Source organism: Plectropomus leopardus, chromosome 14 (genome assembly GCF_026936395.1).
Source record: "Plectropomus leopardus strain MGB_pleo_1.0 chromosome 14, ASM2693639v1, whole genome shotgun sequence".
NCBI classification, from domain to species: Eukaryota; Metazoa; Chordata; class Actinopteri; order Perciformes; family Serranidae; genus Plectropomus; species Plectropomus leopardus.
The window spans coordinates 12,072,459-12,098,812 of NC_142189.1; the positions used below are offsets into that span (position 1 = coordinate 12,072,459).

Sequence of the window (26,354 nt, forward strand, 5' to 3'; positions counted from 1 at the left end):
TAATTTTATTTCATTAAGCTAGTAGATAAATCTATACATGAGATTCCTCAAAACAGCTCAAGTATCTATCTATCTATCGTTCTATCGTTCTATCGTTCTATCTATCGTTCTGTCGTTCAATCTATCGTTCTATCGTTCTGTCTATCGTTCTATCGTTCTGTCTATCGTTCTATCGTTCTGTCGTTCCATTCTCAGAACGTTGTTAGAACCAAACATTCCTAGCCGGTATTTATCTATCTATGAAAGGCCACTTTCTATTGGCTACCAGCGGATGACGCGGTCGTTACGTGTTAACCAATAAATTAAAGCGCCTCTCCTTTTCACTCGGTTTTCGGAGAGAGAGAGAGCGAGCGAGAGACGTTGAAAAGGTAGTCTGCGCGCTGCATCCTGGGTACACAGCTCCATGGTGATGCAGTGAGCCTGTTGTGCAGACTGGAAACCAAAGTAAAGTAAACGGGGGAGGGTCGGCGACGGGGGGGCTTTCAGCGAGTTACAATGCGTCTTTCACGGTGTTGAACGGTCTCGGTGAACGATGAGCCAACTTCGCCGGTCGCCTGGAAGCGGAATGACCCACTCTTGAGCCCCGAAAACGAGTGCTTGTTGGCGGCGGGGAGAGCGAGAATGCAGAAGCCGAGCGCCCCGCTCCCTGTTGTCGGCTTGACTGGGAAATGGTAGCGTGCTGTCGGACCCGCACTTGGAAGGAACATGGTCGAGAGGAGCAGCAAATTCTTGTTGATCGTCGTCGGATCCGTGTGTTTTATGCTGATTCTCTATCAGTACGTGGCTCCCGGGGTGATCAATTTCGGCTCCCCGCACGGTTATTTCACGGAGGAAGACGAGGGGGACATCTTCCCCACTCCGGACCCCCACTACGTTAAGAAATACTACTTCCCCGTCAGGGACCTGGAGAGGACGATCGATTTTCAGATTAAAGGGGAGGACGTGATCGTGTTTTTGCACATCCAGAAGACCGGGGGGACTACCTTCGGCAGGCACCTGGTCCAGAATGTCCGTCTGGAGGTCCCCTGCGACTGCAGACCGGGCCAGAAGAAGTGTACCTGCTACCGGCCGAACCGCAAGGAGACCTGGCTCTTCTCCCGGTTCTCCACCGGCTGGAGCTGCGGCTTGCACGCCGACTGGACCGAGCTCACCAACTGTGTGCCGGGGGTCCTCAACAAGAAGGAGAACAAACAGAAGAATCAAAGGTAACACTGGCACATGTTTGCTTTCTCCTTTATGAAAAATTAAAGTGTCGGGTTTAGGAATCAAAAATTGGGAATTTACAAAAGCTCTTTGATATATATTATACGGATCATATCTCAGAAACTTTTAAACTAGATCACTTTGTTGTTGTCATTGTAGACATGCAGTGATGCCACAATAGAGAATAAAGGAGCAGTTCCGTGCAGAAGTCTAAAACTTTGTTATTTTAGCAAGGTTATAATGATCATACACGTTTATTTCTCAGTAGTCTCTTGACTAAAATACAACCAGAACATGCAGGAAATATGTTTCAGTATTAAAAACGCAAATAAAGAAGAATAAATCAACTTCAACAGGCTGAAGTTGCAAGAATTTAGTGTGACCTCACTTTACACTTTGCATGTCTTGAGCTGTCTTGGGCAGACAATATGACATTTGTAATATTAATCTTCTGGTGCATTTACACCAAGTTACATTCAAGATGTAGAAAGCTCAAATTTGATTGTTTGAGCTTCCTTTTGTACGATTCCGTGTTTCACACTATATTGACTTCAGTCTGAAGAAGCCATTTTGGTCTGACTTTTTTGGTGTTGTTCACTGTATTCTTTGTTTGTGTGTATATATATTTTGTCCTCATTATCACTAAAACAACAAATCTATGTTGGCCTTTTACTCAGTACTGTAGATTATTTTATAGTTATATGTCATTTTAGACAAGTGTTGCAACCACAATAGAGAGAATAAAGGCACAAATAGGTCACTGTAAACTCACAAAGCTGTGTTTTTTTAGGATAAGATTTAAAATATCTAATCACACTAAACTTATATTTAAATCAAACTAATTTAACATGACTTACAGTTTGACAGCCCTACTTCTTACACATCTTTGTCTGGTTTACAGAACAGCCTTTAATACATGCTTATTCCTCTGGAGAGACAATTATAACAGGCCTAACTTAAAGATACATTTTAAAGCATGTCTTCACACAAAATATCAAAACTTTGCACGAGCACACAGCTATTTTTGGTCTTATTTAAACCAAAGAAATGCAGCAGTGAAACCATACGAGATCAAACATAACAGAAGGTAACATAATGATGTTATCTGAGAACCACAGACACATTAAAGTTCCCACAGGATGTTAATCAATGCAATCTTAAATCAAAGGTCTTTATTTTCGCTGGGTGGGACATTGTGAAAGTTTAAAATAACAGAAGATGATGTGCATCTTGTAAAGACAGTTAGTTGGTTGATAATAGATGCAGAGAGACAAATGTCGATCCACATTTCAACATCGTGCCGTCACAGCTGCCACAGGAGCTCAGCAGTGCCTCTGACAATTGTTGATAGGTACCAATATCAGGGTGCCCTCCTCTCACTGACTCACACCCACACATCCGGCTGAATTTATGTCAGACATGGGGTGTGTAATACATCTAGGCAACATCTCCACTCCGTAATAATCCCTTGCATTGACTGCAAGGCATCCAGACACGATGCGCATTCATATTAAGTTATAACCCATTTTCTTCTCTGCGCATCCCTATTGTTGTTGCCAACATATTGCGTCCCTCACCCAGACATATTGACGGCTGTATCAACTTCCATTTCACTGCACCCTTGTGGTTAAAGGGTATGCTTGTTGAATGGGTTATGTGTCTTTGCATTGCTTGATCTTGTACAGTGTTTTATTTTGGCTATGGGTGATCAATGGGACAAAAGGGGGAGTTAGGACTTTGTGGTGGGTTTAAGAAAGAACGAAGTGTTTTTCGCCTCTCGGCGTATCTGTCTGGCAGCCAGGCGCGGTGGAGATGTCAGGCCGGCTGCTCTGCTTCCCATGGCTGCTCAGACTGGGGATCAGAGCTGCAGGCTGGGCAGGGCTGGGCTGGGTCGCTAGTTGGGGGGCGGGGGACCCTGCAGGGGTTTGGCTCCGCTCTAATCCGGGTGATTATTACTGCTGGGACACACACACATACACACACACTAGCGCTGGTATTTGCTGCTGGCGTCAGTCCTGACTCCCGTGGTTTCCCCTGGTCAGAGGTGATAACGTGTCCGGCCGTTTCTGCATGGCGAGCCGAGATATCACAGTGGAAGCAGGATAAACAGCCTTTCATCACTTTTGTGAGCACTGTTTCAGAGCCTGGACTTGTGTGTTGGTGTGTGTTTATGTGTGTTTACACCTGAAGAGGCCACGGGAACAGAGAGAGACAGAGAGGCAGCGTGGATGAGAAAGTCTACGCGTGCATCAGTGGTGGACAAAGTACTCAGCTCTACTGCTTGAGTCAGAGTAAAGATACTGCTGGTCAAATGTCTCTCCAACACAAGTAAAAGTTTCTGGGTCAAATTATTACTTGAGCTAAAGTATTGGAGTACTTGCATTTAAAAAAAAAACTTAAGTATTCAAAGAACTTTATGATGGAAAAACAGCATGGCCATTTCACAGGGGTCCCTTGACCTCTGACCTCGAGGTATCTGAATGAAAATGGTTTTATGAGTCTCTCCTTTGCAGACGTGCCCACTTTATGCTCGTCCCATGCAGCTTTTTGCCATTTGATTCCTCCTCAATACAATCTGCTAAGACTTGCTTTACCCTGTTAATATGGACTTCATAGCTGTGTTGTAATGCAAAATAATGGAATAAAAATGTGATTAATCATGATTAGCTATTGAAATTTTGCAGTTAATTGTGATTAAAAATATTAATGATTTGACAGCCCTAGTCTCAGCACATTGTTGTATATTGTCACAATAAATTTACAGAATCTAATGTTAAAAAAAACACTGAATGCAGTGACCTGCTTATAGAATCTCGACAATGAAAAGCTTGTTGAATGTGCTGCAAAGCCTATGGAAATGCCCGCAGAAACACAAATTGACAAAAGGACCACTGTTGTCTGTTTTTTATCATTAAATAAACAACCTTTACATTCCCGTTACACACCTGTAGATTTATAACCGTCAAACAGCCACTCAGCTAGATATAAAAAATCTTACTAAAAAAAATTTGAATTCACAACCAAAAATAGCTTTCTCTGCTGACCTCTCCTCTCTACCTGTCTCTGTTGATGAGTTGCCCAGTCTGGATTGTGCATGCATGAGGTAGAACTGCAGGATCACAGTTTTGCATTTTAGAAAAAAAATCATCTGCAGACTTCCAGGAAAATGTCATAAAAAAGCCTTCATGGAAATGTATTAAAAACAATGAATACTCAAGTAGAGATACTCAAAAACTGTACTTTAAGCACAGTACTTAAATAAATGTCCTTTGTTACTGTCCACCACAGGAGAGGATCTCTTGCCTCTGGTATAATCGACTATCACTCCTGACAGGAGAAACAGGGGACTACAAGCTTAATAGCACCCTGCAGAAAAACAACGCTGCTCCATATTACACGCACCTCCACTTCCACAGAAAAGTGAAGTGAATCGCTGCAACGAGGAGCTTTAAAGAGAAACTGGAATCACACTCGCTCAGTTTCTCTTCCTATTTTTGTTCCTTTTTCTGTCTCATTGCCTGCTTGTCTCTATGCTTCTGCCTGTGCGTGTTAGTTTCCCCTCGCTGTTTGGCTCTCTTGTATCACTGCGGTAATGCTTGTTTAGGGACATTTGTCTTGAGGGCAGTAGCGGTGTGTTGAAGAGGCCAGAGAAAGTGTGAAAAAGATCATCTGTGTTTACAGAACGGTGGTGAGGGATTTCTCTGCTCGGTGTCGTAGCTTTAAAATCAGCTGTGCGTATTGTCACTGTGGTGGAAGATGAACAGTCTGAAGCACCAGCCAGGGATTTAATGTGTATGTGACGCACCTCGTACCTGCCCGCTTTGTGGAGGAAATGGTTTGGAGCTGCGTTGTTAACTGAGAACCAGAGAAGAGGAAGCAGCCTATCTAGAAATCTTTGACCGTGCAGCAGCAGCCCCAGTGTTGAGAGATCCAGCATCGCTCTGCAGCTGTGTTCTCATCCAGCTGTCAAGTGAATTTTACACAAACGTTTCATATGCTGCAAAAATAAAATATGAATTAGGAGCATTTCCATCAGCAGGATTCAAGCACATAAATACGCCTCCTGAATGTCAGAAAACACATCCGCAAGGAAAAAATTGGTAAAAAGTCGAGAACAGATTCAAGAATTAAATGTTAGAAGGCAATTTGTAATTCACATTTACTGCTGCACTGGCTGCCATTTGATGATGAACAAATATGTGGTCTAATGTTAAATCCTGCGACAAATCGCTGTTTTGAATATTGGTTAACCGTGACAGAAAATGGTAAAAAGTGCATACCACAAGTTTTTAGAGCCTTTTGACATATTTAAATTTTCCAATAGACATTAATATATTCAAATATACTCAGGCTTAGGGCTGCAACTTACAATTATTTTCATTTATTTAAATCTGCCAGTTTCTTTCTTGATAAAGTGATTGATTGTTTGGTCTATAAAATGTCAGAAAATAGTGGAAAATTACCATCTCAGTGTCTTAGAGCCAAAGGTGATAATATAAAACTGAAAAGCAGAAAGTTTCTGTTTTGGAGACTGAAAACGACATTTCTGCAATTTCTGCATGAAAATCTACCGATAAATTGATTATCAATAGATGCAGTTATTTTTCTGTTGAGCAATTAATTGATCACTCAACTAATTGTTGGGCCTCTATTCAGTTTACTGTCATAGAAAACCAAGAAATAACCTTTTTTTTGCCATTTTGCATAAAAAATTACTTCACCGATCAATTGGTCATCAGAGTAGTTGGTGATTATTTTTCTGTTGATCGACTAATCGATAGGTCAGCTAATCGTTGCAGCTCTGTTCAGTTTGCTGTCACAGAGCACCAAGAAATCACTCACATTTGAGAACATGGAACCAAAAAAATGCCAAAATAAATGGCTTTAATTAATCAGTTATTAAGATTATACAAATTAGATATGAAGATCAACCCAACAATAAATTGGCTTGTTGTTCCAGCTTTTCTTACTTTTACAACTTATACTTATATTGAAAAGCTAAGGCTGGGCAATATGGAGAAATTCAGATATCACAATATTTTTTTGCCAAATACCTTAATATTGATATTGCATAGATGTAATGACCAAGTGGGTAAAGACAAAAAGTTGAGCAAGAACAGTCTTTTTAGTTCAGAAAATCACATCACTTTACTGTAATGCAGCCTTTAAAACCAGGAAAAGACAACACTTAGGATATTACAATATCCAAAATTAAGACGAAATTTAGTCTCATGTTTATCGATATAGTACAGAGCCCTGTGTGCAGCCGAGTATACTGACTACATTAGCTCACCAGCTGCCATTCAAACAACAAAGAGACAGCCAGTCTGACTTTTATGTGATTTTCTTAAAAGAACGTTTCATGTCCAAAGCCGCCATCGAACTGTTTTGTATTGATAGTGTAACATTTTCCAGGCCCTGTTGTCATGGCTGTATTATTTATTGATTCCAGCGATGGGTCTGTATCACTGTGTGCTGCGCTGTGTTTCTTCAAAACGCTTCTACTTCAAGAGAGCATAAAAACCTTCGGGAGACATTGAGGAAATTGGATTGAATAAGGCGGTTTTTCAAATTCAGTAGATCATAAATTGTGGGTAGAAAAAAAAAAAACCTGCTACGATGGATTAGGCTCAGTTTGGTCCGGTGACAAATGTGTCAGCTTTGGAGGGAGGCGCATTAAGCAGGAGCGAGCGGCGGCGAGATGAATGGTTGGTAATAGGAGAGACAGGTCTGTCTTTGATCGGTGATGAGATGAGATCGAGATGAACAGTGGCATTGTGGGAGAAAAGACGTACTCTGCAGAGCGCCCCTCAGAGTGGATTTGTCATTTCCCACCTCTTATATCAGTTTTAATGTTCCTCAGTGATCCCATGGGACACACTAATACAAACACACACACACATATACACGCTAATGAGTGTGTGAGACAAACAGATACAGCCCCTAATGCGAGGCCTTAGATATGAGGCTCCTAATTGGTTAAGGAGGTATCTTCCACTTTACTCAAATTAGAGCCACACTTTCAGATGGGGGATACCATCTGTCCTGCGTGTGTGTTTGTGCTCTCATAACTGCGTCTGTTTTAATCCGTGTGTGTCATGCAGCGTCTTAGCAAGCGAAGTGATGGGGCTAATTTTACTGCCTCGATCTCGGCCCTCTGAAATCGCTCCCTGTTTTCTCTCTCCATCTCCTTCTCTCCCGCCTCCTCTTCTTCCCCTCTGCTTGCCTCTCAAACACTTTCCCTCCCTCTCCTTTCCGTCCTTTCCTCCCTCCTTCCCTCCATGATGGTGTCACTCTCTAATCAAACAGCAGGCTTGCTTTCCGCTTGGTGGCTTTATGGCCGGGGGGCTCACTCTCTATCTTCACTTTTCTCTCCTCTCTCTCTCTCTCTCTCTCTCTCCATCTCTGCCCACTCGTCTTTCTTTCTCTCCCTCTTGCCATCTTCCTCTCCCTCTCCCTCCGAGCGTGACTACCGCATTAGAGGAAATGTCTTTTCATGGAAGATTTGCTGCAATTTCCAAAATGGCTGCTTTGCCTAATGGACAACTGCCTTGGTTCTAATGAATGATTACATGTATGAGAGTGAGGTGGAAGGGGAGGGGGGAGGACAGGGGGGGGCAGGGAGAGAGGAGGCGATGAAGAGTGATATGAGGAAGAGGATGGGACAAGAGGAGAGCTGTCAGGGAATGATTGAAAAGATAAAAGATGGAGGGGTGAAAACGTTTAGTTTCATTGCTGGGGAGGGGGCTAGTCAATTAGCACGGTTGTCAAGCGCCGGGCATTAGTCTTCTTTCAATGGGTCTGTTTCAGATTCACAGCACAAATCACTGCACTCTAAGATGGCTGTGTGTGTGCGTGGCGTGAGAGCGGATGCGCGTGCGTGCGGTTCGCTCAGCGTGGTGCCATCGGCCAGCCAGCCAGCACAACCCAGAATCCAGATGAACTCCAGGAAGCTGCAGAGGCAGCCCCGGCTGATTGGCATATAGTACAAATGCGTGCATGCGCGCGCTCATGTGGAGCCGGGCAGGTTGGTGTTAATCCAATCAGATTAGCCGGGTTTAAGCGCTGGCGGCCAGGCGCTTCAAAGCCGGTTACGTCCGCTCATCCCGCGGCTGCGAGTGCACCACGTTCCAGCATTCCCAACAAACATTCCCACATCCCTCCCGCCAGTTACTCCCCGCCTGTTTACTCAGCTCAGATCACCTTTGCTCATGGGCCGAGCCGGCTTGTCTTACTGGTAACCAGTCTCTAATTGGTTTACCAGTGGTTACTTAATACCTCACTGTCTTGTATGTTAAGTATGTGAGAAATGGACATGCAGACGGAGGCATTAAAGAGCATTTTGTAGTGATAGGATGCTTTTCTGAATGATTAGTTTTCATATTTGGTGCTAGAACCAATCGATCATCATTGGACATTTCAGTAGACAATTATCTTTTTGGCTTTGGCTAATGGAAAACTACCAAATGTATACCGTTTAAGACTCTTCACCATCGTCAGAAATGATGTTAATGTTTTTGACTGGTGAGTCTGATGGTCTTACAAAATAAGCAGTTTGCAGTTGTCATTTGGGCTCTGGTATTTTATGATCAGCATCTCATTTCTGACATTTTAAACATCAAATCAAAGTTTCCCAACTTTTCTTGGCTTGTGACCCCTAATGTCGGGCCTTCAGTGATTGTCTGTTGCCCTACTTTTTGCGTTGTGTCCTGCAAAGTTGGTACTTGACAGCGTTTGTTGGCTTAAAAATGATCCACCAACTCACAAGAAAAGAGCAAGTACTTGAAGAAAGTTTGAAAACCACTTTCTTCTCACCAATCCTTCTAATCATGCTGCAATCCCTTGAATTTCACCCCTTTGTTGCAGATAAAGATGTTTTTCTGTTGCTTTGAGAAAAACTCTATGAAGGCATTAATTATCACCACATTTATCAGTAACTCACTCCAACAGTATTTTAACTCTGCTGGTCTTAAATTCAACACTATATCACCTCACCAACTGCAGATAATGCAGTCAAGCAAGCGTCTCTTCCGGTTTTTTGCTCTGCCCTTGACAATAAAGTGAAAGGATGGTGGACTCACACACGATCTCACACATAAAAGAGTTGAGATATGGCCCCTATGTGTTTTCCTCAGCAGTAGCTTGAGGCGAGTGTTGACAGGCCTCTCTCAGCTACATCACTGCTTCCCCTCGAATACAAGAGTTCAACTCAGGTTCAGCCCCAGGTCACCGTAACGTATAGCATCACAATTCAGAGTCGAGAGACTTTAGCTCAAGAGGACGTGTGGATACCTCTGTTGGGCCCCTGGCTACACACACAGGGCTTTTAGTTTGACTTCCTGCCGCACTGACAGACATTTTGCAGCAGATAACAGTTTGGCTGCAACTGATTGGACATGCAAAATAGTGATAAGGCCAAACTGTTGTTGGTAAAAATGGTGATTATCAGATGAAGGTATGGATTCTTATATTGTTTAGAACAGCAATACTCAACATACAGCCTGCAGGCCTCATCTGGCCCCAGAAAGAGTGCCGGATGGCTCCCCTCACCATTTTCTAATTCCCAATAAAACTAAAGTTATTCTCACTGGGAATTGTTTTTGTACTTTTAGTATACATAATGTACCAGAGTGCATGAAACAGCATCAAAAATAGCCTTTTTATTTTAAAAAAAAGTGCCAGTGGAGGATCCTCCACACACCCCTGACAGAGGTCCTAGCTAAGGTCCTAAAATCCTCAAAATGTCCTAAAACCCTAGATACGTCCTAAAATCCTAGATATGTCAATCCCAGAAACATCCTGAAATCTATCTGACAAATGTCGTAAAATCCTAGAAATGTCCTAAAATCTTAGAAACATGTATTGGGATTCTGCGACTGGACGCTAGCCTGTCGCTTTGCAAAGAGGCCCCCAATCAAAGCAAGCTGAGTATCGTTGGTTTGGAAGGATCATAAAATAAAAACGCCCAGAGTGCAAACCCGTGCGGTCAAGTTGAGCTAAGGCCGTTGCCACCATTGATTTGCCCCGACTGTTTCACCTCAGTGCGTAGTAAAGACAGGACAAGCAGAGGAGGGAGCCGCTTGATCGCTGGCGACCGTCTCTATTGGTGGTCTGCGAGGGGGTTATCTTTGCTCTGCCTGCAAGCCTTCATTATTGATTAGCCATTATGGATCGCAGAGGGTTTTTTCCCTTGATTGATAAAACCTGAATGACGCCGACATCGAGCAGAGCCTTTCCAGATCCGATCTGGCTGTACGCTCAACGCAGAGGGCAGATGGGCAGAGAGAGCGGGGAAAGAAAAGCAAGAGTGATGTGTTTCTTAATCATTACACAGCCTCTGTGACTCTGTGTGTCACTCTGTCTCTTCCACCCTCTGCTGCCGACTGTCAAATGTCAACCCCCCCCAACACACACACACACACACACACACACACACACACACACACACACACACCACCACCACCAAAGTGATTCTGCGGCCCTGTGGACAAATAACCGTGCGGCGAATGATTAGCAGACATTTCTATGGCTGGTAATGAGGGGCGCTACGCTACAGCAGCTCCGCCAACAGGATTACTCCCTATTGATTAGCCTAGCTTAGCATTAGCCTTGCTAGCTAAAAGTGACTGGGTGATTAGTGGGAATTTCTATAGCGGTTAATGAGTGCTGCAGAGGAATGCTATGGTATGCTATCCATGAGAATGGGATTACAGGCTATTAATCAGACAAGAGGCTAGCTGAAGTCATTAGCCGGCCCCGCGGCAAAGTCAGTGCGTCTCCCAGTTCCTGGTTTCTAAATCCGGTTTGGCCTTGTCCGTATCATGTGGTCTCTCGCTGCTTATCGACCCTGAGTGTCTTTCCTTGAACACCCCCCCCATCCCGCGCCGCCCTATTCTTTGATGGCGCTCCCTGACTTTTCCCTGCTTCCCTTCTTCTGAGACGGAGGACAGAGAGAAAGAGAAGGACGTCCCCGGGGGCCGCTCACTGCATCCATTAGCAGCACTGTCTTTTCATGTCCCTGCATGTGACAAGTCCAGACAGGATGTGACCCGGGAGCTTCTCCTCGTTTTTCAGTCTTCTCATTTATTTGTAAACAAACAAATAAATGCATTCGTTTTCCGCATTCTTCGTGTTTATGAATAAATGCATCTATTCATGAAGCTGATGTGTGTCTGCGGGAAGCATGTTTGCATGTGTGTGTGAGCGTGAGATGGCCAACGGAGGCATGTGAACGGCGAGGAGAGGCTGACAGGCGTGTTAATTGAATTGTGGGAAAAATGCAAATCCCGCACTGCCTCTTTGAATTAGTGGGAGGAGTTTTAACTGATTGGGACTGTCTCCTCTTTGGAGACACACACACACATACACACACACAGAGTAAGCTAACTTTTACCAAATCCCCCAAAAAGAGCATGAATGATAGCGTTGTGTCTGTAAACTTCCACGCCTCACCCTGCCCTTTTCCCATCATTCCTCTCCATTTCTCTGCCCATAATGCCATACCAGCACTTCAGTGTCTTTTGTCTGTGTGCATGTGTATATGCATGTGTGTGTGTGTGTGTGTGTGTGTGTGTGTGTGTGTGTGTGTGTGTGTGTGTGTGTGTGTGCGTGCAAGCGTCCCACCAGAAGAGCTAAAGTGCTGATGCCATTCGAGGAAAGACAGAGTGAGGGGAAAAAAACAGATTCTTCGTTCTGCTACACTTGGTTTGTCTGCTTTGCTCTAGGGCAGAACTGTAGATCACCAGAGTTCCTCTGTGTGTGTGTGTGTGTGTGTGTGTGTGTGTCCGTCCGTCCGTCCGTCCTCTGCCTTCATTTGTGCACTCGAGCAGGGGTTGCATGTGTCCGGCTGTTTGCCGTGTGAATGTGTAGCCTGTGTGATTGGTGTTAGGAAGTGTGGTGATTTGATGTGTGTGTGTCTGTCTGTGTGTGTGTGTGCAGATGAAATGTGTCACTGTTGCTTACGTTGCTGTTCTCTACTGTCCTGGGGCTGACTGATAAAAGGAAAACTTGCATTTATGATTTCTGACCAATATTGTGATTAAATTGTGATTATTTCTATAATTGAATTCAAGGTCTTATTGTATGACACAAGATAAGCTTGTACCAAAGCGTAATCGTACACATTATTAGATTAGATTAGTTTACATTAAATAAAATGAGGCCGTTTCTTGAGCTTTGAAGTTCATTTTTTGACTTAAGAAACAGTAGTTTGACAAAACATTCCTGCAAGGTCTCTAAATGTCCCTCTCTGGAGGGATTTGATTATTTTTGAATTAGGTTTATTTCTTCTGGAGCTCTGAAGATGCAGTTTGACTTTGGCTTTTGGAGTGTTGCTTCTTTCGTTGGGGGGGGGGGCATCTCTAGCTGAGCATAAATAGTACAGACTTGAGCGTGCAGAGAGCATATTAACCGGACAGCTGACATGCGTTTTCATTTTGTAGTTTGGCCAGTTCATGGAATTAATGATAATTAACTTCAGCTGGCCAAACTTGCCACAGACGGTTGCCTTTAGATCTGGCTAAAGTGTTGCCAACTGTACTTTCACTACACTTTTATCACATCTCGTTAAGGCATTGTTGGTTACGGACTGTAACTGGCTGCTGTTGTGATTTCAAACTGTGATTTTGATATGAAAACTATTACATTTAGCACACGTCACCCCTCCAAATATACACACTCATAAATAGGAGTAAATAAAATATGTCACCTAATCTGGATCTCAACATGGTCCATTGTTGAATTGAGTCAAACTTCGCAGTAAAAAAGTAGGGCAGGTTTCTCCTGTAACAGCGGTAAAGAGCAATTGAGGGAGTGCCGCCCTGCTGAATGAAGGTCAGTGTTAAAGCTAATCCAGTTATACTATTCTTAGTGTCTCTTCACCTCTTTGTCTCTGTTTGCTCTGCCTCCTCCTCCTCCCCTTCACCCCACATGGCACTGTGTGGATCTGGGTCACAAGTATGCATTCACCTTTTTCTCCCTATGTACTTTCATTTTTTTTAACTCAGGCTCTTCTTTCCCCCTTCCCTTTCCCCGCTTCTCCCTTTCGCTCCATCAAAAAAAGTTTCACTTCTTTATCCTCCCCGCCACCACCTTGTCGTTTTGAGTTCCGAGCGCGTGTCAGCTTCCTCCAGAGAGAGGAAGTGATGTGTCAGGAAGTGCTTTTATCTGCTTGTGATCTGATCTGATGTGAGATTGAGATAAACAGAGGAGGAGTGTAGTGTTCTCGCTCTCATCCTGGAGAACTGTACAATTGAGAAGCCCTGTCTTTTTTGCCTGTGCCTGCTTTTTTTCCTCGTGTGGGCACACAGAAAGATCTGGTGGTCATGGGGTGATTGCCAAATTACAAAGGGAATACTAGAAAGTGGGTCTTTCACACCCGTTGAGCCCCTCAGCTCCTTTAAGAAATCTGCTGTGAAACCTGATAGGAGAGCTTTAGGAAGTAGTCTTGTAACGGTGAAATCACCAGATTGATCCCTCGCAATACGTCTGCCGACAGCCTTGTGTTGTCTGTCAAAGTGTCTTTGAGAAAGAAACTAAACCTTCACCTGCTCTCACTTTTTTATACTTTATGTTAGACTGTCAAATAAATGCAGAGAAATCTATTAGATCAGATTAGATCAAGAGCTCCTACTCATTCAAAGTAAAGTGTTGTGACATTCAGCAGACTAGTACATGAAAAAGACACAAAATATATCAATATTTCAGATTTCGCCTTGGGTTGTCCTAACAAAAACATAGATTGGTTGTTTAGAGTTTAATAAGAAGGGAAAACCCAATCCCACCGAGCTGCGACTATTTTCAGGAGTCAGTGGTGTCTTAAATCTAAAAAGTCTCTGTGTGTTATACTAGATACACTTGGAGAGGCAAAGCTAATACACATTTATCATCCACTCATAAATGTCAAACCAAGTCAGATATTTTTAGATAATCTGTCAACTTCATCTAAACATCTTATTTTCCGCTCTGCTGTTGTATGTGGTTGACAAGGAGATGTAATTAGCGAGGAGGTTGTCCTTCGACTTGGGGATGCACTTTCTTTATCAGGCTGAAGTGCTCTTGAGCAATCCAGCCTGACACCCGGTCACCCTGACTGACTTTCGCTTGAGAAACTGAAGAGCACTTGTTTTCTGCATGATTGTCATTGCTTCCCAATTTAACCAGCTAACAGGACTTGAATAAGAATGACTACGTCCGCTTGGGAAATGTGCTTCTTTGCAGTCTTCTTTGCACTAGTATTGTTGAAACAGAAGAAATGAGCAGTTAACAGAGTCTGCAAACATGTGCTAAACACTAAACTAGGCTTGCTGCCATAGTTAAAACTAGGCTTGGGCGGTGTGTAATATTTCATACCTTACCAAGAGTTATTTCACCAGGGTATACATGACGATGAAATAAGCAAGCCCTGCCACCAACATTTCCAGCACCACCACTGGTGCGCTACTTACTTTCGGCTTTTCACACTATACACAATATATCATCATTAACATCATAAAACACACTTCATTCAAACTCTAAAGAAACAAAATAAAACTCGCCCAAACCATCTTAATTACTCTTGCGAGGACTCTAGTTAGCAAGTCCTTTGTTCCATCAGTCACCAGCTCAGGTTTGGTCTGAATGAATCCTTAATCCACAAAGATAGATGTAAAAGACGTGTTGTAATTCCACATGGTCTCCCTCTGAGGGTGCTGGCTGCCGGCCATTTACAGTCCTGTAGCGTCTCCCTTCACCACTTGGTGTTGCGGTGTCTTTCAGCTCAGCTAACTGTTCCACCAGTAACTGGAGAGGAAGCACTGGTGGTGCATGCTGTGCACTACTATAATGAGTTTAAGAACGAGCGTCTGTATTTATGACGATATTGAAAATATACTTCTGGGATTTCGAAATACCCTGGTATACTGTAATACAGTGATACTACTCAAGCCTACTGAACACCAGTATTGTTGCAACAGAAGAAATTCACTGTCAATCAGAGTATGTAAACTTTGTACTTGATGCTAAACTAGGCTTGCTATGGTAGTCAGTGTTACATGGGGGTCTGGAATACATTATTGTATAACTTGCCTGCTTCCCACCACCACTTTGCTTTTTTTTATCAATTCAGATTCAGTTGGACTACAGAAGCTACAATTATGAACTGAAAGTGTCTGCTCTGTACCTAAGCAGCAGCTAAGTTGATGCACAGAAGAGCAGGAGTCATATTTTACTTAACACATGACAAGAGTAAGAAGAGTTGACAGACAAGACAGTGGTGAAGGATTTGGTGTCAAAGCAAAAAGCAAAAGCACCTCTTTGGTGATATTTTGGATTTGAACCAATGATAATCTGATATACGTCCTACTGACAAACACATGTTTCCCGTGACTCCTTCATAATAAAAGTCAACTTGTGTTTTACCAGTTGAATGCTAAATGTGAAGCTGCAGCTGCAGGAAATGTTCGGTTTCATGAGCAGTAACTTAATACAGTGTTGTACAGAACTGAGCTGCATTGATGAATGTCTTTTCTTGTAAAATGTCTGGTGTAATCAGTGAAACAGGTGCTGCCACAAGTTTTTCAACCAGTTTATTAACCAGTGGAAACATTTCCTCACCTTGGTTTCTCTACGCTAACACGCCCATTAGCTTTATGCACATGAGAGGAAAGATGGTGGCGGGCTCTGGCTGGTGTGTCTCGTTTCAAGTACCGCCAAGGCATGAAATATGATCCAGGAAGTCAGTTTGAGTAATAGATCCATGAGTTTTAAGGCTTATCAAAGGCCAGTGCACCGCAGTTTATAGTACTCAGACGCAAATTTTTACAGCTCTGTAATGACAGCAGACCTTTTATCTTCAGTTGCAATGATTTTAAAGTAAACAGTAGAAATATTGCAATAACATTGCAAAGGAACCCACCGGGAATACACACTTGAAGCATGTATTTGATTGGCTACCGCCATGTCTTGCCAGATGAAGTTGTGTTGTGGTCCAGAAAAAGTTGAGCCAGGATCAACATGCCAGACAACCCTGCGTTCATCACCACTGTGATGTCTTTTCCCTGTGATGGATGGCAGACCGGTTCCAAATTCCCACCTCCCAAAGCATCCAAAAACTGATAACATGCGTCTTTTGGTGGATAAATCAGCGAGCATTAGCGACCACACACACTGGCTCTTAACAGTCTGAGATATATTTGAATCGTTTAGTCTTTTGCCTGTTGTCAAATTCAACTTGGCTGAGAACCTCCCTTTCTAATTACTGGACAAATCAACCCAAAACAATGACTATCAAACAGCCTTCTGTATAGTTGCCTGTCACACTGCTGCCATCTAAATTTCATATTTTCTGCAGCAGACAGGCAGAGGGGCTGGTATCACTCCCAGATAGCAGAGACATCGTTGGTGGTTTAACAAAAGTTTCCAACAAATGTGAACCCACCACTAAGAGGTCTTGAAGCGCTGAGAAGCTTTCAGAGGTGAATGTGTCATTGTGAAGAAAGGTTTGCCCACACAGCGTTCTTTGAGTAAATTGCAGTCTTTTTTTTGTTTGATTCAGGCTTTTTTAACTAAAGATGTTAGTTAAAAACAAATCCCTATGTACACTGACATCCTATTGAAGGCAAAATCCATACTCCTTACTTGAGGCTAAGTTCAAACCAAATAACTTTGAAAGTAATCACACAGCTTCACAGTTCACACTACTCAACTCTTTGTCTTGTAATCTGGAGTCTTGAAGTCGTGTTTTTCCCACTTAATTACCGACTGACGACAAAGGGCCACACACAATAGGATCTTTCACAAGGAGGAATCCAAGATGAGTATGTCAAATGACGCACAGGTTGACCCGTGACTGCAGGTTCGGTGGGTAGGTTAAAAAGTGTCAAAGTAGCATTTATGAATAAGCCATTTATATCTTACAAAAATATTGCATGCAATAGTCCACCTTCATTTCTCCTCTCTGTGTCACTCTCTTTCTTCCTGTCAAACACACAAACACACACATCTTGAGGAGTGCCACAGCGTTCATTCCTTGTCTCATTCCTCAGCCCGTCTCTTGGCTGTAGCTTGCCAGTAAGGTCCTCAATGGGTCCAGATACTCAGCAGTTGGATATCTGGAGTGTGTCTGCAATGCATGGGTGATTCTTGCAATTTGGCTTTTTAATAGGAACATAGAACTATTTGCTATTTTATTCTATATTGTGTTTCAGTGTTTGAACAGGGTTTTGCAGGACATTCAAGGGGACAGCGATGTATTTTGTAAGTAAGGCAAGTTAGCCCCCTGGGCTAATGCATGCTGACTACGCTAACAACAGATCAGAATTTTTTTTTTTTGCCGACACTAGATACCAAACAAAAGCCAGAGGCTGCATCATATTATGTTGTTGTAAGCTGTAAACTCACCACTTCTAAGCAGAAAACAGAACACAACTTTATCTCAGAGCTTGACCGTGCAAAGCCTCTTTTCCCTTTGTGAAGCTTCCTCCGTCTCACTCAGGCTCACCCTGGGTCTGGGTCTGCAGCTGCCTGTACAGGGGAGCTGCCTGCGCTAACTCTGCAGCTCCAGCTGGGAAATGAAAAGTTCGAGAAGTACACTACTCACTGACTGACAAAATTAACAACAAAAAATGCTCAGCTTAAAGAATCTCAGTCGAGTGAGTAGTGTCCGACTGATTATTCAAATCTCCGACCTTCGTGGAGCAGCCCTAGTGGGAACTCTGCAAGGCCGTGGGGTCTAACTAAGAAAATATTTAAATTAGATGGTTAACGCAAATAAACAACAAAAAATACCAGGGTCATAAGACTAAAAGGCTAATCATCTGCAGATGGCAACAGAAAACCAAAACAATGACTGTAATGCTGCAAAACAAAAACATCAAGAAAACCACCAAAACTAATTAAATGTGGTAGCTCTGTTGGAGTTATGTCTCAGAAAAATCTTTCCCTTAAGCAATCTGTTGGCGGCTGTGTGTCCATAGCAATAAAAGAAGAAGAGTAGAGGCATTTGAGGCAGATAAAAACACAAAGACCTCCAGGCTGTCCCTGCAGTCCAGAAGGCCTGTTCCAGAAAGATGTCACTTCGTCATGACTTGCGTGATGCTGGCCTTTTGCATGTTGAGCACCACAATGCAAATACTCAGAGGCACTCATGCAAAAATGCAGACCATGCTCTCTCTCACACTCTCTGCCACACACATTCAGCCTCCGTCCCTCGCTGACTTTATGGATGTTCGCTGTTTGACGTTTGTTGAATATACACCCCCCCCTCCCGTTTTTTTTCTTTCCTCCCTTCCTTCCTTTCTCCCTTCTCTCTCTGCCCGTCTTTTGTCCGGCATCTCTTCACGCTTGACCAGCCTTGCTGTGACTCTTGACTTCAAAGAGCTACTTCATTCATCAGTCACTCATCAGAGAGAGGGGGCCATTCAGCGCCGCGCTAAAAGAGAGGGAGGGGACGAGGAGTGAGTGTATAAAAAAAGAGGGTGAACGAGTGTATGAAAAGAGGGCACGAGAGAGAAAGAGGATCCGCTCTTGACCGCGGGGAACCTCGGGAGTCACAAAAGCAAAAGGGGGACACACTCCCACACATCTACACACCCATACAGAGTCACTCTCAGCACTTTACACACTCTTTTTTTTGTTTTTGTCCTGTTGGGTGTGTGCTGATGCCGCACACATGATCCCTTCCTCATTTTTCTGTCTATCCGTCTTCTTTCTATCTCATCTTTCCTTCATTCTTTTCACTTGCGCTGACAGTACAAAGGGGTGTCGAGGCCTGTTCCTTCCCGTAATCCCTTGCTGCACCTGTGTGTGTCTTTTTGTTTTAAAAAAAAAAATCTTTTCTTTTCTACACGGCGGCCTGTATTTCTAAATCTCGCCCCCTGTATTTTCATGGCCTTCGTGCTCACTGACATTCTCCCTCTTTTTTCCATTCCTCTGTATTTTGAGGTGGCTGGCAAGCTAGTTTTCAGGTCAGTGGGAATTGCTATTGCTTCCCCTCTCAGCTGGAGTCTGGCTCACACTCAACTGCACACAAACACACACACACACAGATATGCACACATTTTTTTTGTCCATCCCTCTCTTTGTGTGAGCGGTTTATACAGACATGTGGTTGTGTGGTCTTGTATACACGGTTGCCTAACTTGTAAAGATGCATTGCTTGTAGGTGCGCCAGGTTGCCTTTTCATCCGTCTTTCGTCTCTTCATTATTCTGTCGTTTATTTGTTTTTCTCCCTCAAGTAATAAGTCATAACTGAAAGTCTGTCACGCTCCGTGTGGCGCTCGCCTCTGTGTGTTTTCACTGTCTGTAAATGAAGGAGAGGAGAATTCGTTTATGACTCACCTTGTTTGTGTGTGGGCATGCATGTATGTATATCTTGTACCCAGGTTAACCAGTTCAGCTCAGTAAGCAGGTTATTATGTTTATTTGCAGAAAGAAAACCTGGATTCATGTAAAAACACTTATCATGATGTGAGTCCGGTTCAAGAGGACCTATTATGCTCAGTTTCAGCTTCATACTTGTATTTTTGATGTCTACTTCAACATGTTTACATGCGCAATTGGTCTAAAAATGTTTATTTATTAACATTTTCCTCACACTTTTTGTGGTGAAACACCTGTATTCACCCTCTATCTGAAACGCCTTGTTTAAGCTCCTGTCTTTATAAGCCGCCTTGCTGAAAAAGCCCAGTCTATCTTTATTGGTCAGTGTTTTCAGGTCTTCCCATCTCTGCACCAAGCCACCAGGATCAGCATCAGGCTTTGAAGCCAAAATGACATAGAGGGCATACTGTTGAATTCCAATTTCTGAGTCTGTCATGTGATCCCATTGGGCTCAAAAAAACTTTTCCTAGCCTTTTTTTATTTATTTATTTTATTTTTTAAATCTGTTAAATCAGATATGATTTAGAAAGTCTAGAAGAGCAGAATGATTGAATCATTTTATCCCAATTCAAGTTAGCGGGAAGCTAAACTGGAAGTTTTATATGGTCATTTTATTTCATTTTTTTCAGGAAGTCAATCTTTTTGGCTTCATGCGCCACTGCGTAGCTTTCATACGAACTGAACTAGACACTGCCTCGAATGCAGTATACAGTTCACTTTATACATCCATGTTCTGCACCGTCATTGCAGCAGGGGAATGACTTTAATGTGAATAGCAGCTCTCTATTGTAAAAAATCCCCAGTTAAAGCTTCTAATCCCAACTAGACATTATTTGTAGGATTATGATCCAAAATCGGCGAGAAATAAACAACATCAGCAGCTAGGATTACATGTTTCCTTGGTGTTAGCATGTAGCTAGATGCAGCAGTGTACTTGCAGCCAAGAAATGACAAATGACTTCTAAACACAAACGGACATGTTGCAACAGCAATATGAGCGGAAATTGTGGGGAAATCAACATCTGCAACCAAGATTACATGTTTCCCTGATATCAGCATGTGGCTATGGTATTGAACCGTCTGAAGCCTGAGGTTTTTGCTTTAACATACATTTACCTCATCATTTGAAACTTAAGCCATGTTTAGTATGAAGATCTGATATTTTAACATTATACAGCTATCACATAAAACCAGGAAAAGCATAATAAGTCCTCTTTTAAACCAGGAAGCTTGATTTATCAGGTCATTCCTGTTCCTCTGTAGTTAATTCACAGTGTTTTAAAATTTACTTTTATTTCAGAGACCAAGGACAGCTACCTTTTTATCCTTTAGAAAGTATCATTGTATTTACATGCTCTCAACAAATCTTGCTACCGTTGATTATTCTCTAGTTATTTTCTTCACTAATCATTTTAAAAAATGTTGAAAAATTGCACACCATAACCTCCTGAAGTTCAAGGCAGTGCCTTCAAATTGCTTCTTTTATTCCGACAAGCACACCACAACCTGAAGGAAAGTAGACGCCCAACACAAAAGACACAGAAAAGCAACAAATCCTCACAACTGAGAAAATTTGGCACGAGAACCGGTGTGTCATCCACACAAATAATCTTTATTAGGCAATGCTTCACCGTTACTGACACACACAAGCTGCCACGTGCCGGTGCACACCAATGGCCTCAAAAGGCTTTGAGAGAGCAGGTGTGGAGACGTACATGAGCCACAGGTCTTAATAAAGCAGAAGAGGTGTTGAATAGTTAATGAAACACCTAATCTTTTTTTTGTTCTGATTGCCAGAACAAGAAAGCATGTGTTTTTATATGTTGCACCTACATAGAAATTAATTAGTTTTAAAGTATTAATCAGTGTAAATCAGCGTGTGAATTACACGCTCGATCCACAACTGCGAGCTGAGTAACGGGCATGCGGCGACTTGCCTCGACAACACGTAGAAGCACAGGCACATTAACCTTACCGCAGGAGAAAAATAAAGATGGAGGCTAAAAGATAGAGAAAAGGCTTAATGAAAGGACACTGGAAAAGGGAGATAATTGTGTTCAAGTCGGCAAACGGAAAGAAAGGCTGGGGAGAAATGAGAGATGGAGCGAACAGTTGGAAAGAGTAAAGAGAAAGCAGGAAAAAAGGGAGGAAAACAAGAGGGCAAGAAGGTGAGGGAAAGTATCTCTTCGTCTCCCCCTCCTCCCCCGATGGAATGTTAATCAGCGTAAAGAGGTCAGCCCTTTTGGCGTTTCAGAGACTCTGTGTGTGTGTGTGTGTGTGTGTGTGTGTGTGTGTGTGTGTGTGTGTGTGTGTGTGTGTGTGTGTGTGTGTGTGTGTGTGCGTGCGTGTGTGTGTCGGGGTGAAAAGGTCGGACGTGGTGTTCTGGCCTTTTGGAGCCTTGTCTGAAGTGCTTCAAGTGAACAACTGCACACAGGGGTCCGCTACAATGCCCTTTACAACTTTTCTTTACAACACACTCGCAGCCATAAACAGTTCTTTGATTCATCACTTTTGACGGCATTATCATGATAATGAAACGCTTTAATTCCAACACATCAAATATGCAGTTTTTGAGATAAAAACTTGCGCATTGTTGATTTTTTCTCATCAAAAAAATTCTAAGATTGCGTCTTTTGTTTACAGGTTGTCTTCCTTTGTGTCCCGCTCTGTCAGTGTTTTGTGTGAGCAACTGTCATCTTTTTTAAAAGCATGAATTTATTATTTTAAACCCACACTTTCAACATCTTTACCTGTCTTTTTTTTCTCCCCCACACACATCTCGAAGAGGGGATTCTCTTGCCAGTGGGTTAACCTTGGCAGGCGCACACAGTGGGTTGCAGATCACAAAACAGTCAAAGGATCAAAATGTGTCATGCATGGCAGCGGTTTAAAATGTATTGTATATTTCATATTTGTATTAAACAGGTCTGTGGGGTTATATCAGGGCAGGGATAGCCTGAGGGTGGGAGAAAGGACTTGCACAGTATTGACAAAAACATCATAGTATTTTCTCTTCTGAATTGTGCACTTTGGCACAAGTTGTGCTGCGTTTCGAAACAGCTTTTTCCACACTTGAATTTAAATTTCACTCCTTAACAATAATGCACACTGTTTAAATGGAAGTCTGGTCTTGAGACTGCTTGGCTTCAACGAAGGATTTTCTGCTTGCATCTTTGTTTAATGGCCAGAAGATACTTCACAGCACTAAATTAAGTTGTGTAGGATGCTGTCTGAAACATTTTTTTTTGCTTTTAATAAAAAAAAAAGTAATAGCCTCAGGTGGTCTCGAAATTGCAGCAGTCAGTATTGAATTGCGTTCTCTTTGTATGATTCATCATGCAGTCCCAATACAGAGGCAGGTTTTAGACTTGAAGGTTGCAGATGCAGAAAAATCATAAATATACACCAGTCAGAGTTATCTTCCTAAGGTTATCTGTCCAGTTTGGTGTTGTGGTGGAGAAAGGCATTTGGTCAAAAAATCTAAATCAAATAATTTATTCAAACTGCTATAATTAATATTTTTCTAATAGCAATTGATCAAATTGCTTCTTGTGTCTAAAAAGGGTCACTCTTAATGACAAACCAATAAAAAATGATCATCTAACTGCAGTTTCCCTCAGCTCTGTTGAGCCTTTTAGCACCTTGCAGCTCATTATTTTGTGTTTTTCACCTGCAGATTTACTGTTTTAGTTCACTTGTGGCTCTCATGTTGCTTCCAGTTACATCTAGCTGCTTTCAGCAAAAAGCTCTGATAAACCCACAATACACTACCTGCTCAGCCGCACGCAGCAGATAGGCAAAGTTAGCAACTAGCCGAGGGACCTAGTGGAGGATTTAGCAGCTGAGGAGCCATACATTTTCCACAGGAGCTTAAAGGAGAGTGAATATGTAACTTAAATTCATCAGGTGGCAAGAAATACGACTCCAAATGAATGCGTACGTTGCTCCGTGTCTTCTGAATGTGTAAATGAGCACTTGTTTGCTCATAAATTCTACTGAAAAGGGTTTTAAAATGTTGGTGTTGCTTACAGCGTCTTTCCACTGACCACGAGTGGCCAAAAATTCATCGTAATCAGTCAGATTTTTGCCCATTTGTTGACAGCCAACCCATGTTAATGAGTACAGTTTATTGAACACTCTTATTCGACATAGTGGTTGACGTGACCAATGCCAAAAAGCTACACTGAGCTATACTTATGTATACAAGCTACCCTACAGATGAGAGAGTAGATCGATAGCTATGCTTACAATTTTAAGATATATTATGAAGGATTTTACCTAAAAAACTATTTATAGTCCATACAAAAGTATCCCTCTCAGTCATCACACTTATGTCCTATTATGGTGCATGCTCCAATTCATTGTGTATTAGAAGTGAATGTTTTGCCACACAAAGCATGCTGGGACACCTGCAATGCAGACCAAGATGGCCGTGCAACGAGAGGGAGTCACGAGTTCAAAAATTAATTGAAACGCATATCAGCACAGCCACTCAAGATGCAGCTCCGGAAACTTTCTGAACAACTCTGTGTAAATCCAAGAAATATGAGAATGTAACTAATGATAAATCTATTGTAGTTTATCGTCTATTCTTGTGGGGAAAAAAACACGTTTTTCAGTGAGTGTCTTAGTTACAATAATATTATTCATGAGAGTCAGCCGTTTCCAGTTTAATTTGTAAAATATGACTGAAAACCGTTTTCCCTGTTGCTTTTTTGTAAATAAAATGCCCTTGTGTGGAGCTGGTAGAGGAGGGCAGGAGGATTGTAGGTTGGACACAAGCAACTGTTAAGGCAGGGCCGACACGAATTGAGGCATATTAGTCACATAAAGTGGGCAAGCACTGTTCGAAGTGTGCAAGGCAGAGATGGCAGTGACCAGGTGCCAGACTGTAAATGGCATGCATCCAACAGGAAACTACAAAAACTGCAGACATAACACCAAAAAATGCAAATACAGCAAAGCAAAACACCAAGCAGACGAAGCTCTGGGTTTGGCTTTTACTTTATTTTCATTGGTGACACCGTTTACAAACAGTGATGGACAATCCTTTAAGTATACCTTTTGAATGTGGTACCACCACACAAAGAATGGGTGTGTTATCCCCTCTTTACATACACAAAGTGTTTAACGCTCTCTTCCATTTCCATTGTTATGCAGAGTGGATCTCAGTAGTGGAGAAGTGAAGCACTGGAAGTGCTTTTGCCACATGAAAAAGAGCTACTTTGTCCTGCATTTTATTTCGGAGGCTGGATTTACTTGGTCAGTCTTCTCTCACCAACTTATTTTGCACATTTCACACTGATTGCTGCATTTCTTGGATCACTAGTCTGATGTGAGGACTGCCAGTTTGTATCGGTCTCCTTAGCCGGGGTCATTTTTACAGCTAAATCACTTGAAGCAGCTTTTTCAAACTCCAAGTGTTTTCCCCTTATTTCAGTTTATTGGGCCGTATAAGAAATCGGGCCGTGTAATTTCACTTGGGACCAAAACAATCAGACCAGGACCTTGTTGAGCGGGCAGGCTCAGTACGTCTCACTGCACCTCTGAAGTGAGTCGTTTGCAGCGAGGATGAGATCCGAGCGCCATCCATCTCCAGTATGGATGAAGCAGAAGCGCTTTCAGAAAATAGTCACGGTGGTTCAATTAGCAATTCAAGTAACCATATTGTAAGCCCAAGAAATTAAATAAAAAGGGATGTTAATTAGTATTCCGAATCTCATTTCATAAATAGCGGGATAATCCTTTGTTGTACATTAGGATGACAACAGGCACGGTTTCTGAGGGGAGTGTGGTAATCAGTGCAGTGATCCACATCCGCAGCAGATGCTGATGCTTCATGTTTGTTTAGCTGTTAAGGAAGTCCTCTTCAGCTACAAAAATCTGACTAACAAAGAAAGGAGGATCAAAGGGGTCAAATCTGTTCCTTTCAGTCATCAAAAAAGTTTTAATTTAACAAACTGCCGTCATCCGTTTAAAGTTGAAATTCAAAACCTGTTTACACTAATATTTTGTGCATCTTGGTGTTTTATCGCGGTTCGTCAGCTTTTGTTGACATTTACACACAGAAAAAAATACCAGAGCTTTACTTAATCACATTGACACCATTCTGTTTTGCTTCAGTCCGGCCCTCTCTTACAGTGTTACAGTGAGGGATCACTGAAAACATTTCAGGTGGCACTAACTTTCGGTTCGACCTCAAAATAAGAAGCGCTTCAAGCTGCGTTTCTACCAAACACTTTGAGTGAAGTGCGCTTAGGATTCATATCTAACATACCTAAACCCTGCATCTATTTGGTGTTTCCTCCACAGACGGTACTCTTCATGTAGTCGAGATTGTCAAACTCCCACTTTATTTCCTCTTCAACACTGATGCTAAAAAAACATCTTCATCACCGGCAGAGCCAAGTGATAAATCAAGCTTTTGCCAAATCCAGTCAGATAAAAAGCAAAAAAGTCTTTTCCTCAGAGAAACTCCACGAGTGCATCCTCCTGCTTTTGTTTAATTGTTATCGACTCCGTTACTGATTTAACTTAATTTACTGCTGTGTTGACTAACATTAGAGCTAGCGCTTGTTGCTGCGGGAGCCCCTGATAATGTTTTGAAAATAGCTGCCTGGATGCTACATATTCACCTACAGCGCAGTCTGATTGGTTGCTTACGTTTCCAGCTACGGCGGGGATCCCTGATTGGCCCGGCTGGATTTTGGCAGAGAGGCTGAGACAGAGAGTGAAACAGTGTTGAGCTCATATCATCGGCCTTTCCAGGCTAACAACCTGTGTGATGTTTTGA

The 26,354-nt window shown here is 42.5% G+C and overlaps 1 protein-coding gene across 1 annotated transcript in view; it reads left to right on the plus strand.

Moving 5' to 3' along the window:
- Positions 1–352: 352 nt before the first annotated feature.
- Positions 353–26,354, plus strand: part of hs6st1a (heparan sulfate 6-O-sulfotransferase 1a) — a 76,360-nt gene continuing 50,358 nt past the window's right edge. The window contains exon 1 of the mRNA XM_042500283.2: positions 353–1,205. Within this exon, the coding sequence (XP_042356217.1) occupies positions 706–1,205 (500 nt within the window). The 5' untranslated portion in view covers positions 353–705. The remainder of the gene's footprint in view (positions 1,206–26,354) is intronic.